This window comes from Astatotilapia calliptera, chromosome 13 (genome assembly GCF_900246225.1).
Source record: "Astatotilapia calliptera chromosome 13, fAstCal1.2, whole genome shotgun sequence".
Lineage (NCBI taxonomy): Eukaryota > Metazoa > Chordata > Actinopteri > Cichliformes > Cichlidae > Astatotilapia > Astatotilapia calliptera.
The window spans coordinates 20,385,777-20,398,787 of NC_039314.1; the positions used below are offsets into that span (position 1 = coordinate 20,385,777).

General features: G+C 38.8%; 1 protein-coding gene across 1 annotated transcript; it reads left to right on the forward strand.

Moving 5' to 3' along the window:
- Window positions 1-2,383: 2,383 nt before the first annotated feature.
- Window positions 2,384-12,601, forward strand: LOC113034950 (uncharacterized). Its single transcript, XM_026190136.1, has 2 exons — window positions 2,384-2,465; window positions 11,410-12,601. Exons 1-2 carry the CDS (start codon window positions 2,392-2,394, stop codon window positions 12,227-12,229), a joined length of 894 nt encoding a protein of 297 aa, XP_026045921.1. The 5' UTR covers window positions 2,384-2,391; the 3' UTR covers window positions 12,230-12,601.
- The last annotated feature ends 410 nt before the right edge of the window (window positions 12,602-13,011 follow it).

Below are 13,011 nucleotides of genomic sequence, written 5' to 3' on the forward strand. Positions count from 1 at the left end.
GTTTTTTCTGATTGCTTAAGCACATTTTTTGTAACTATTGGCTAATTTTGCAAAACTCTTCACACAAATAAGAAAACCTGTCACCCAATAATCAAAACATTGTAGTTCTCTTGCAAAAGCAAACACAGCTAGATTAACTCTTCACACCTTCGTAAAAATGGTGTTTCCGTATCAAACAGTACACACAAGCCATCATCTACTAAGCACACAATGCGCCAACTGCACACTGATGGTATGAATACAAAACACATCTGGCTTTTGCTTTCTCTGTGCACAAGGTAGGCTATGTCAGTTTGAGCTCATACTTCTGTCATAGATCCATAAGCATAGAGGGATCCAAACTTCAAGTACATCAAAACAAACACAAGTGTTTATTTCCAAGTATAGGATTATTTGCAATCGCCATAATGACTATATGGGTTACTTGGTCTGCAGTGAACATGCTTCCTCTGCCCCCAGCATCTGGTCATCTAGCAATTCTGTAAAGTAACAATTTCAGTATTTTTACATCAATGGTATTGGTGTGTTTCTCATTGGCATATGGCAGTGCTACAAATCTTTGTGCGAAGTGACTGTACTAACCGATTCTCATTTCAAGATGTCCTTATGGTACTTGCTACAGTGTAGCGGCTCGAGTTAGGCTGGACCCGTTGGCCAGCTACCCTCAGGGTCATTCCACGGTTGATTACATGGTCCACTATTGTAGCTCTGATGTCATCAGCAATTCTATTTTTTACTCTTCCTACCCTTCCTCTCCCCCCTCCTCATCTTCCTCGCCCTCCTCCTCGTCTTCCTCTTGCTCCTCCTTGTCCTTGTCGTCCTCTTCATCCTACTTCTTCACCTCAACGTCCTCTTCCTCGGCCTCCTCTACTTCTCACTCTTTCTGCTCCCTCCATTGTACTCCGCACACACAGCTTACCTGTATTGTAGTGCTTAGGCTGATTGCAAAGTGAACTAATTATCTAAAAAAGTTTTGACATGTGAAAGTGTGCCAGACAGTTGGCAAATTAGTGTTAATGATAGCCATACATGTGTATACTTTTGCTAGCAGTGTGTTGGAAATTTGGTAATTGAGTGTTGTGCAGTGAATTGTGCCTGCAGTTTTGCAAAGTGTGTGTTACAAAATTGCAAACTGAGTGCAAAGCAGTTTTTGTGCTTTTAGTTTTGCAAACTCAGTGAGTGGTTTTGCTATAAGTCTGAATAGTTTTAGAGATTGTGCTACAGGAATCACAGTTAGGGTTTAAGCATTCAGAAAAAACTGTAATTACCGGTGAACTGCTAACAGTTCTCACAACAAATCAGTTTCTTCCAGTGAAAATATCTAATAAACAGAGAGTTTATTGAAGTTCAGTGCCACCATCTCCAAACCATACACCATAGCAGGTTTTTATCAACCCCACATTAAACCCATATGTCACTTCTACCACACACCTTATGTCCACATACATGTCCAACACCACCCCCACATACTTCTCTGCCACTTCTGACTTCCTCATGCAGTGGCTTCCTCTCTTGGCATTGTTTTCATCATTCAAAGCTAAGTAATCCTTTTACTTTTTCAGCTGACTCTCTTCACTTGTAAGCACATTTCCATTTCTATTTGTCCTGACCTCATGCACATCCTTTCCAGCTCGATGTGGTGGTTGCCAGTAGCTATTTAAGTCGTATTTGCCTCCCTCATCAAATTTGAAAAAGCACAATGTAAAGATGCTGCAAACTTAAATTAAGTAGAGAAAAAGCTAGCAAATCAGTATGCTTTTCCAAATGCTGTCTGTTTACAGATCATCACCATCATCAGTCAAGATGCAATTCTTAGTGGCAGACAAAAAAAAAAAAAAGCATTTTTCTTCTAAAGACATTTTTCAAAAATCAGAAGTATAAAATAACTTTAAAAAATGAAGAAATTCACTGAAAATAACTTGAGTGTAGCTTTTCTCTCTTGAACTTCAAGACATTAAATTTTAGGTTGTTCCATCGAGATCAAGTCCAATTCTGGGATTTCCGATAGCACTTGAAAGCAGCAAACTTTGGATCCCTTCCATGTCTTTAACGGGAAATCACCCGTTTTTCCCATGTGTCAAGCCAAAGAAAACCCTCCTCACAGCCATTATGTGTTATATTTACTGGCAGACAAAAATAAATAAAAAGCCATTTATGGAGCCGTCACATTATATAGCTTATTAACGAAATATGTTTTAAATCCAGAAACTTTAATGCAGTGATGACAAAAAAGTATATATAAAAAAGTAAACAATAGGATTCTTCATGGGTCACTTATATTCAGAGCAGACAGAACTTTATTGTATTGCACTTAAGGCTGAACTCAGTCTCTTCCAGATGTGAGTTACAGCTTCCTAAGTGGGATACTTCCCACATCTTGACGTCAGCTGGATGTTTGACTTTCCCTCCCAATTCCAGCCTCACTCTGACGCATTCGCATATCTGGTCCTCAGCAGCATTTTGGGGTAAGTTACACAGCAGAAAACCATGAAAAACTTTCTCTATGCTTACTAACGCTGAAGAGGATTTAGTGTACACTAACAGCTGTCAAATGTGTATTTTTGGGTCCTGTTGTTAACGCTATGTAAGGATCAGAAAGCCGAGCCCTATGTGCATTCTCATATTACATTACATAGCTTATGCATTCCTGGTAGTGTGCGTTATGTAACAGAAATATTCTCACAAATCTTTTTGGTGAAACAAATATGCTCATGATGCTGGATTATCAATCGAGAGTGCCTTTAATTCACTGTTTTGTGTCTCTTCACACTTTACTGCGAACCCCTGAAAGTCTTTCTTCTGAGACTGCTGAACAAACACGGATTTCACAGAGATTAAACTTAGGCTGTTAAACAGGACAGAAATTAAAATTAAACTCCGACCCAAAGAATACAGCCTGATGTTTGAATTTTATCAGTGAATCACTGCATTAACAGACTCTTGCTGGACAGCGATTCATGTTTTTCAAATATGGGGAAGAGAAAGGAAGACAGTGTTCCATCCCAAATATAGTCACGTGAAAAGAAAGGTTTACACAAACCTCTGTGTCTTGGGAAACACCAAGTACAACACCGTGATCCTTTTCTTTTTAAGCCATTCTGCTGTGCGTGGGATCACTGACTTGTTGCATCACCCAGTTTCAGCCAAGCTTTAGCTTTGCTACAGATGGATTCACCTTTGACCCCGGAATACTTTGCTATACAAAAGAGTTGATGGTGATAGCGCTGATGTGCTCTGTTTGTTTTTCACTGAACATAGTGCTGTGCATTATGACCAAACATCACTATCTTGTCAAAAGGACACTGTTTCCTAAGTCCTCCAATTTAATGAGATGCAACTTTGCAAAGAGAAAAGAAGCTTTCTCCTGGCAATGATTCCAAACAAGCCATACTTGGCAAGCACTTTAAACTTTTCTATACCAAGTCTAACTAAATGCTCAATTTGTAAACTACTGTGTAGTGTCTTCTGATGATTTATTTGGTAGCTCCGACTATTCCTCAGTAAGATATGCCAAGCACGTGTGATTAAATGTATTATCACTAAATGAGCTCAGCAAACTGCTGTCAGCCAGATTTTCTGTCACAGTCTTAAACACAGGGGCTGAAGACACAAGGGGAATCTAATAAACCATGAATAGTAACGGCAACCTAGGCATAAAGGAATGAACTTAGAGAACCTAAGAAACTTAAACTCAAACATAAACCATGAACATCAATGTATATATGAACTCAAAACAAGGGGTCAAAAGACCCAGGATGGTGACATCGTCCACGTTTCAGTGACCAGCTTTTCATCATTCATCACATTCAGACGTGACTACTGTGGAGAAGTACAACATGTGGACTCAGAAACAAATTTTCTTTATGTAACTTTGTCTCAAATGATTTTTTTAAAAACTGCTAGGATTATAACTTTTCTTAACTGTTGCTACAACTCATCAGATATTTACAATTTCAATTATGAAAAGCTCCTGTAGAAAAATGGCAGTTACTAGCTATAAATCCTAATGTAACGATGGCTGTGTTGTGGTTCTGGGTCATTCGACTGCTTATTTTATTCCTTGTGATCCGTGGTTTGTTTAATCTTTATATTTATATTCTCTAGTGTATTTAGTTCTGCTCCTTTGTCTCAGTTGTTATACAGATCACTTCTTCTCTTAGCGTTTCACCGTCTTATGTCTAGTTCTTTGTATGCAGTTCATTCATGTCTATGTGTCTTCCCCTTATAGTTATAACGCTTCCTGTGTTATTTTGAGAGTCAGTGCTCCTTGCGTTTTGCTTTTAGTTTTGCTTCCTTCATCTCCTCGCCTGTGATTTACTCCACGAGTCTTCTGTTACCCATCTGTCAAATCATCTATTTCTGTTTCCTGTGTGGTTTCCTGCCTGTTTATTTCATTTTGTATTTTGTGTTTATTTCTCTAGTTTTAGGTTTTCAGTTGTTCTGGTTTTTTTACACTGACTCCTTTGGACTTTGTGTTTTGCTGGACTTTCTACATCGGGCAATAAACAACTTGTCTTCTGTTCACCTTTGCCTCCCTAAGCGTTTCTGCATTTGGGACTCATAGATTTATGATATATTGAGATTTTTGCAGCCTTATAAGCCACTCTGCGTGACACAGCTTTAACAAACATGAGCAGAACAAGTATTTGTTTTTCCTTCTCCTTTTGGAACAGGAAATGGTCAACATTTTGTTTTTGTTAGTTTTCCTTGGGAATAGGATGGGTGTCGGTGATTTTGTGTTCATTTGATTTTTATTTGTGTAAATAGTTGTTCTTTATATGTTGTTGGTTTTGATGGCTGCAGACTGTAACATGCTAATACATGCTCTGTCAAGCATGGATCCTATCCCTCCTCTGTTTGTTGTCGTGCTATATACCCTTTGACTCAGTCATAACAGCTGCTGGGGGAAACCTTTTTATTTCAAACCCAAGCATTTATTTTCCATTCCCTTTTGAGTTTGCTTTGGACTTTTCATATCAAGTTGATTACCCCCCTCGACATTTTTAGTGGTTGGTTACATTGTGAGATGGTCATTTTAAATTTCTAACACTTTTTCCCCGGTAATCTTTGAAAACAACACTGTTAGAAAGGCCAACTTTGAACCTCATGTCTAATTCTTTCATTGTTGGTCATATTTCATCTGGAGCAGCCCAGAATCTCGCTGTATATCTTGACACACTTTACCCTGTGTAGGGTGGGCAGACTTTAGTCCGTGTTGGCCGTGGCCACCTGTCGGCACCACTTTGCTCCAATCCTGAAGCAGAATTAGTCTGAACAAAAGGAAAACACTCACCCTTAAGGCCAATGTCTGTCTGAATGTCAAAATAAATAATTATTAAAAGCTGGTAATCATTACTCTCCACTTCTAGAATTTGAAAGCACAGAGCCAACAAGTTTCTTCTGTAAATGCAAAATTAAATAGGATTTCTCTCTCGCTTTATGTTCCTTTAAGACATTTAATGCAATATCCCAGCTCTTATGACAACCATTGCACTTGGTGGAAATGTTTGCTTTCTTGCAGAGAAAAGAAGCCTAATTTCTGTCTGGTAAATATAAAACCACAGGGAGCAGCTTTCAAGGTTAGCTTACCAGAAAGACAAGAAACAGACATTCAAAGTTGTATTTATTAGGTGGAGGCTGTATTTCAGTTGGTAACAGCAACTTTCCCAGTTGGCTGTCTGCAGATACCTACAGTAATGCACGTACGCCAAGTGCACATTGCACAGCTGTAATCACATTTTATCACATTTTGAGTGTATGTGTGTAAAGTCACACAGTTTTCTTATGTATCCAATTCTGCAGTCTCCAAAAATATTATGTTACAAAGAAAGAAAAATACAAAACGGCAATGAACCCTGAGATTTTATGTAAATCTCATCCATTGGTGAATAAGTGTAAGTACAACAACAACAACACTATAAGACTATTTGAAGTTAGATTGTCTTTTGTTTAATGTAACCCAAAGAAAGAATGTAGCGGTCAGCTTCATCCGGACTTCAAAATGAGGCTGAAAGTCATGTTTCTGCACTGATTGTATTGCCAAACCAGAAAATCTACCGACGGTCATAGAAACCACGATTTCAAAACAGTGTTTTCTCTGGAATCTCAAAGCACAGCTGTAATTTTCTAAGTGTGTTTGTCCATGTGAAATTCAATGTGGGCTTTCTGTGCCAAGCAATATATCCTTAACTGGGGTTCAAAAAGAGCACACCCATCACACACGTGTATGAGTGGGTGTGAGTGTGTGCGTGTGTGGGTCCTAATTCAAACCATCTGTAGATATCGTCCATATCGCCTCTCTTCATGTGTTGGTAAGTAAATATTTAATGCATTAAACGTACAGAGTGACCTCAGTCCATTTTATTTAGTCATTTATGAAAGCGGACCTGAACTGAAAGAGCTTTTTAAAAAATATAGATTATGTTTAAGTCACAACTATATTAGATTTTACTTTTCTCTCATTTTCTTGGCCTCTGTGATTAGTTCAGGTGTGTCTTGTTTTCCACAGCTGTATTCACTTTCACGATTGCCCTCCCTGTTTCCATGCTCAGTGTTCATTGTGCCTCTGGCAATAGCCTGCTTTTCACCTTTTGGATTTTATTTGTTGCTTTATGGATATTTTATGGATATTTTCAACAGCCTAATTAAATGACTCATTTTTGTTCAATCATACCTGTGTACAGTATTTGCATCTTGGGTCTTTCCCTCTACTCTACATAATCAGCAGATTGCGATGGAGTTAAGTTAAATTGGTTGGTTTCTTGGCATGTGCCTAGCTTTAAAGCATAGTCCACTAATTTTCAATTGGGTTGAGCTCAAGGCTGAGAAGGAAATCCTAGAAGCTTAACATTAGCCTGCTTTATTTAATTTGGATGTGTTTCTAGTGGAAGACCCGATTATGTCCATCTAGCTGCTGATTTGAGGTGAAGTTGAAGAATTTAGAAGTAGTCCCCCTCCTCCTTCTTGTTCTATCCACTTTGTGCAATGTACCAGTACTGCTGGAAGCAAAATAGCCCTTGAGCATGATGCTACCACCACCATGCTTGACTGCTGGGACAGTGTTCTTAGGTTTGAAAGCCTCACCTTTACTCCTCCAAACATCTGTTATCATTGTGACAAAAGGCACACAAATTGGAAATATACAGTAATTGTAGATTTACACAAGTTGGAACTGGTCAATTCAACAGTTACTCTAATAATTTCTCCTTTTTATGCTAACAACAAGAAACCACCAGCTGTAGTCAATTATAATCGCTAATGAGAACAGGCCATGATGCTGTCTTGTTACAATACATTGTAGATCAGCAACACGAATCAAGAGACTTAAATGAATGTATGCATATATTTGAGCCTTTATGTATACTTTTGACCCTGTATGGATTGGAGAAAATCAAAAATATCATTGGATTTCTCCTCCCTCGATAAAAAAACTATTCTAATAAAGCTTTAAAAGCCCCAAATTACTATGACACTTATGCCCACCTAAGAACATTGTACCAACAGGCAAGCATGTTTGTAAACTTGTAACCACAACTGTATATTTACAACAAAAGCTTTCAGTGCAATATCATCGTGTGTGTCATAGTCCTCGGATTTCTATGCTTCTGTTTATTTTTGGATTTTGTGATTATTTTGAGGTTTTCTGTTACCATTTTTATGACGTTTTTTATGAGTTTCTTGTGTAAATTTACAAGATATTTCTCGAGTTGATAATGACTACATATCTATATCTCTGTATCAATATGTCTCCGATGTTCAGCTTTTGGCATATCATTTTGGTCATTATATGGCATTGAAATATTTAAGGTAAACAACAGGGCTGAGGTGTCTTTTACCTAAACTACACAGCATGAAACAAGACGCAGGCGAATAAGGCAAGTAAAAACAAAAACAAAGTTATTACAACAATAACATGCAAAATTAATAACTACCCTTCTTTCATCAGTGTATCCATCCATCTATTTTCTTTCACTTATCCAGTTCATGTGGGCTAGATAGAATGAAGTGTATCCCAGCTGTCACGTTATTAATATAAGATTTCATGATAACAGGCAGCCAACTGATATCCTTTACTTACAGTTTTTTCTGAATGCTTAAACCCTAACTGTGATTCCTGTAGCACAATCTCTAAAACTATTCAGACTTATAGCAAAACCACTCACTGAGTTTGGAAAACTAAAAGCACAAAAACTGCTTTGCACTCAGTTTGCAATTTTGTAACACACACTTTGCAAAACTGTAGGCACAATTCACTGCACAACACTCAATTACCAAATTTCCAACACACTCCTAGCAAAAGTATACACATGTATGGCTATCATTAACACTAATTTGCCAACTGTCTGGCACACTTTCACATGTGAAAACTTTTTTAGATAATTAGTTCACTTTGCAATCAGCCTAAGCACTATAATACAGGTAAGCTGTGTGTGCGGAGTACAATGGAGGGAGCAGAAAGAGTGAGAAGTAGAGGAGGCCGAGGAAGAGGACGTGGAGGTGAAGAAGTAGGATGAAGAGGACGACAAGGACAAGGAGGAGCAAGAGGAAGACGAGGAGGGGGGAGAGGAAGATGAGGAGGGGGGAGAGGAAGGGTAGGAAGAGTAAGAAATAGAATTGCTGATGACATCAGAGCTACAATAGTGGACCATGTAATCAACCGTGGAATGACCCTGAGGGTAGCTGGCCAACGGGTCCAGCCTAACTCGAGCCGCTACACTGTAGCAAGCACCATAAGGACATCTTGAAATGAGAATCGGTGAGTATAGTCACTTCGCACAAAGATTTGTAGCACTGCCGTATGCCAATGAGAAACACACCAATACCATTGACGTAAAAATACTGAAATTGTTACTTTACAGAATTGCTAGATGACCAGATGCTGGGGCAGAGGAAGCATGTTCACTGCAGACCAAGTAACCCATATAGTCATTATGGCGATTGCAAATAATCCTATACTTGGAAATGAACACTTGTGTTTGTTTTGATGTGTTTGAATAAACACCAGTACTTGAAGTTTGGATCCCTCTATGCTTATGGATCTATGACAGAAGTATGAGCTCAAACTGACATAGCCTACCTTGTGCACAGAGAAAGCAAAGGCCAGATGTGTTTTGTATTCATACCATCAGTGTGCAGTTGGCGCATTGTGTGCTTAGTAGATGATGGCTTGTGTGTACTGTTTGATACGGAAACACCATTTTTACGAAGGTGTGAAGAGTTAATCTAGCTGTGTTTGCTTTTGCAAGAGAACTACAATGTTTTGATGATTGGGTGACAGGTTTTCTTATTTGTGTGAAGAGTTTTGCAAAATTAGCCAATAGTTACAAAAAATGTGCTTAAGCAATCAGGAAAAACTGTAAAGGGTTAGCGTTTGGCATCAGGACTTTCTGCTTGATTCGATTTAGGAATGGCATTGTGTGCAATCACATCCGTGCCTGTCAACCGTGTCTGCTAGAAAGCTTTGAATTCAAACCTTTCCTGTGTGTGTGTGCGTGTGTGTACTGTTTTTACTTTATTTATTTATTTATTTATTTATTTTAAATTCTTGTTCAGGATCTATTACTCTAGTAATGACAAACTCAGTTCGCTATTTGTTATTTTCAGTGACTGAATAAATCAAATTATAAAAACGAACTAAAACTGCAAACAAAAAAGAGAAAAAAATAAGAACATTGAAAGTCATTAATAAAACATGTTCAGACTGATGTCTCCCTGTTTCAAGCTCACACAGTCAATACAACTTTATCTGTTTGTTTTCTGGCATGGCCCCAATGTTGTGACCCAGGGTTGTGAGTTACAGTGGTGTGAAAAAGTGTTTGCCCCCTTCCTGAATTTTTCTTGTATGTTTGTCACATTTAAATGTTTCAGATCATCAAACAAATTTAAATATTAGACAAAGATAACACAGGTAAAATAAAAAGCAGTTTTAAAGTTGTTTTTTTTTTTTTTTTTTTAATTAGGGGGATATTAGATCTGAACCTACATGGCCCTGTGCGAAGAGTGAAATATTCTACGGACTGACAAGGCAAAAGTTTTTTGGATCCACAAACTTTTTGATGGTGTGCATCCCATTTTGTTAAAATTAACAAAGCAGTGTGATGACTTGGGGCTGTTTTGCTGCCTCAAGACTTGGAAAATGTCCGGCCATCCGTCTAATCTCAAGATGAAACGCACTTGGGTTCTGTTGTAGTCCTTTATTCCTCATTAGGTGATGTTTCATTTTGTGCCCAGTCTTGCCTGTGTGAAGTCTGTCTTGTCTCTGTGTTTGGTTTCCTTCCTGTCTGTGTTTCTGTTCCTTCTGTTCCTTCTGGTTGAGTTTTGATTGTCTTGTGTGTGCTTGGTACAGTTTTGCTTCCCTTTGTCTCATTGGCTAGAATTAGTTCAGCTGTGTGTTTTTTCTTCAGGCATCTCGCCTCTGCCTTCCTCTTCTCTTGTCTATTTAAACTTGTGTTCTTTGTTGCAATCTTCCTCATGTTGTGTCCCATGCATTTTGTATTTCTTCCATAGTGCCTAATTTGTAAGTTCCTCGTTCCTGCCTTCTCAGTTTTTTGTTTGTTGTTTTGTTCCCATGAGTTTAGCAACAAAGCTGCTTTTAGCTTATTTCTCGATTTCTCAAGTCTGCATTTTGGTCCCACTCCTGTCTGCCTTACAGTCAGCCCTAAAGCTTTTACCACTGAAATGGATGTTTCTTCTTAAGTGCTGTACTATTTTATTATATGATCATTCCCATAATGTTATCATCCACTCTGGAAACTGAGCATTTATACTTAAACTTCTATATTATGGTGCATAGAAATATAATAACTAAGACACGAAAAAGAGAGCACATTACACCAGTGTTACGTTCATTACACTGGCTTCCAGTGCATTTTAGAATACATTTTAAAATCTTGGTACTGACTTTTAAAGCTTTGAATTGTGATCCCCCTGCCTACATTTCTGATCTTTTAGAACCCCACGCTCCTTCTCGCAGCCTGAGATCATCTAATCAAAGGCTGCTGGTAGTCCCACGAACACGTTTTAAGCCCGGAGGTGATAGATCTTTTAGAGCGGTGGCTCCCTCCATCACTACGTTGCCTTGATTGTATTTATTCTTTCAAAAAGCAGCTTAAGACTCATTTATTTAGATTGTCTTTTAATTAGATTTGTGCTGCATGTTTGATTTTCTTTTGTGGTTTTTATCCTGTGAAGAGGGCTATTTACATAAATTGAATTGAATTGAACTGTAAAAAACAATAAAAAACTAATTAAAAAAAAACTGAACAGACCGACTGTCTGTTCAGAGAATAGTAGCCTTTCTTTCTAATTGTTCATTCATTGTTCACCTTGATAATCATGGTCAGAATTTACTAAGACTGCAACAATAAGTGCGATTTGCTGATAATAATGTAATGTTGTGTTTAAATGCAGGACTGATGAAGATGCTCGAGACTCTTCTTCAGCAGTGATGGCTGCTTTCAGCCCCCCTGCCCCTTTCCTCTGTGTGCTGCTGTGTGTTTCGGTGGCTCTGCAGCGATCAGACTTGCACCTGGCTTATGTAACCCGCAACAGCTTTTTGTACTACTCCTGCAGCCAGGACCCACAACCCTGCAGCATCTCATCGCTTACAGATTGCGTATGCAAGGACATCCAGCTCTCCACACTGCACCGCCTGCAGTCGCACTTGTCTCCTGTTTTCCAGATGAGACGCTTAACCATTTGGTTCACGTCACCGTCAAATGCAGCACGTCTGCTCAACAACTCAGAGGTGAGGCACCTCACACTGATCTATTGCGGATCCAGTGGGATGCCTCCTTTTAATCCGGAGGGATATTTTGCCGTGCACCACCTGGAGAGGCTGACGGTGGTCAACCTGCCACAGAAGCCATTTTATCCCTATCCAGATTTGAACAGAGCCAAGACTGGAGACCCAGACAGAGAAAACAATGCTGACTTAGACACAAATAGGTACAACACAGAAATAGACACAAATCTGGACTTAAGGAGAGATTATTTAAGTCTGTCTCCAGCACAGGTCCAAGACATCTTCCTGGGCAGGGAGCTCGGAGCAGAGTATTATGAACAAGCCAGACTGGGAATCATCCACAAATCAGTGCTGGAGGGGGGAGCAGTGGTTAAAGCATACACAGTAAAGACACACATAGACAGCAGTGGTGCGCTGCCTTTCCCTGAACTCCACCTGCCGAAATTGCCAGAGACATCTGTCATATATGTCACTTTTGTATACTGATAAAAAAAATAGTTTAATCTCTTTTAAAAGCAGGATTTCAGTCATTTGAATTAGTGGTGAAAATGTCCACGTTTCTTGGAAACTGAATGCATTTGAAAGAGTTTACATTTGTTTTTGCATTCTTGTCCTGGGAAAAAGTTTTGGTTCACTAACTTTAATCACATCAGGCGGACCAAGAGTTTGCACAGTTGTTTAATTGTGTGTTAAAATAGGCCAATCACAGAGGGTTTTCTGTTTCTATGTTTATGCTGAAGGCAACGGTTAGAAAGTACAATCTGTTTCCTTCCTGTGTTAGCCAGCCGACCAATATTTACTCTTTTGTTTCCTATGCAGTGCTGTGAAAAAATATTTGCCCCTTCCCGATTTCTTTCCTCTTTTCACATATTCAGCACAGGGTTCAGATCATCAAACAAGTAAATAGAAAATACAGTTTTAAAATGGCAATTTTTATTTATTGAGGGAAAACTGCTATCCGAATCTACTAATTGATGACTCATACAGGAGGTCACAAAAGAGCCCATAACATAATCTAAGTGTTGGCTTCACTTCAATCAGTTAAAATCAGAGTTCATGGTTCAACAGTAAGAAAGAGACTGGGCAGAAATGGCATCCATAGTTCCAAGGAGAAAAATCACTGCTGACCAGAAAGGAAACAAAAGCTTGGGAAAATATTCTATCGACTGATCAAAGCAAGAGTCAAACATGGTGGTGTTAGTGTGATGGTCTGGGGCTTTTTTGCTGCTTCAGGATCAGGACATAGACGACTTGCTGTAATTGATTGA

Coding starts and splice junctions, on each gene's coding strand:
- LOC113034950 (XM_026190136.1), top strand. CDS start 2,392: ATGTTTGACTTTCCCTCCCAATTCCAGCCTCACTCTGACGCATTCGCA. Junction 2,466..11,409: donor GTCCTCAGCAGCATTTTGGG/GTAAGTTACACA, acceptor GTTTAAATGCAG/GACTGATGAAGATGCTCGAG.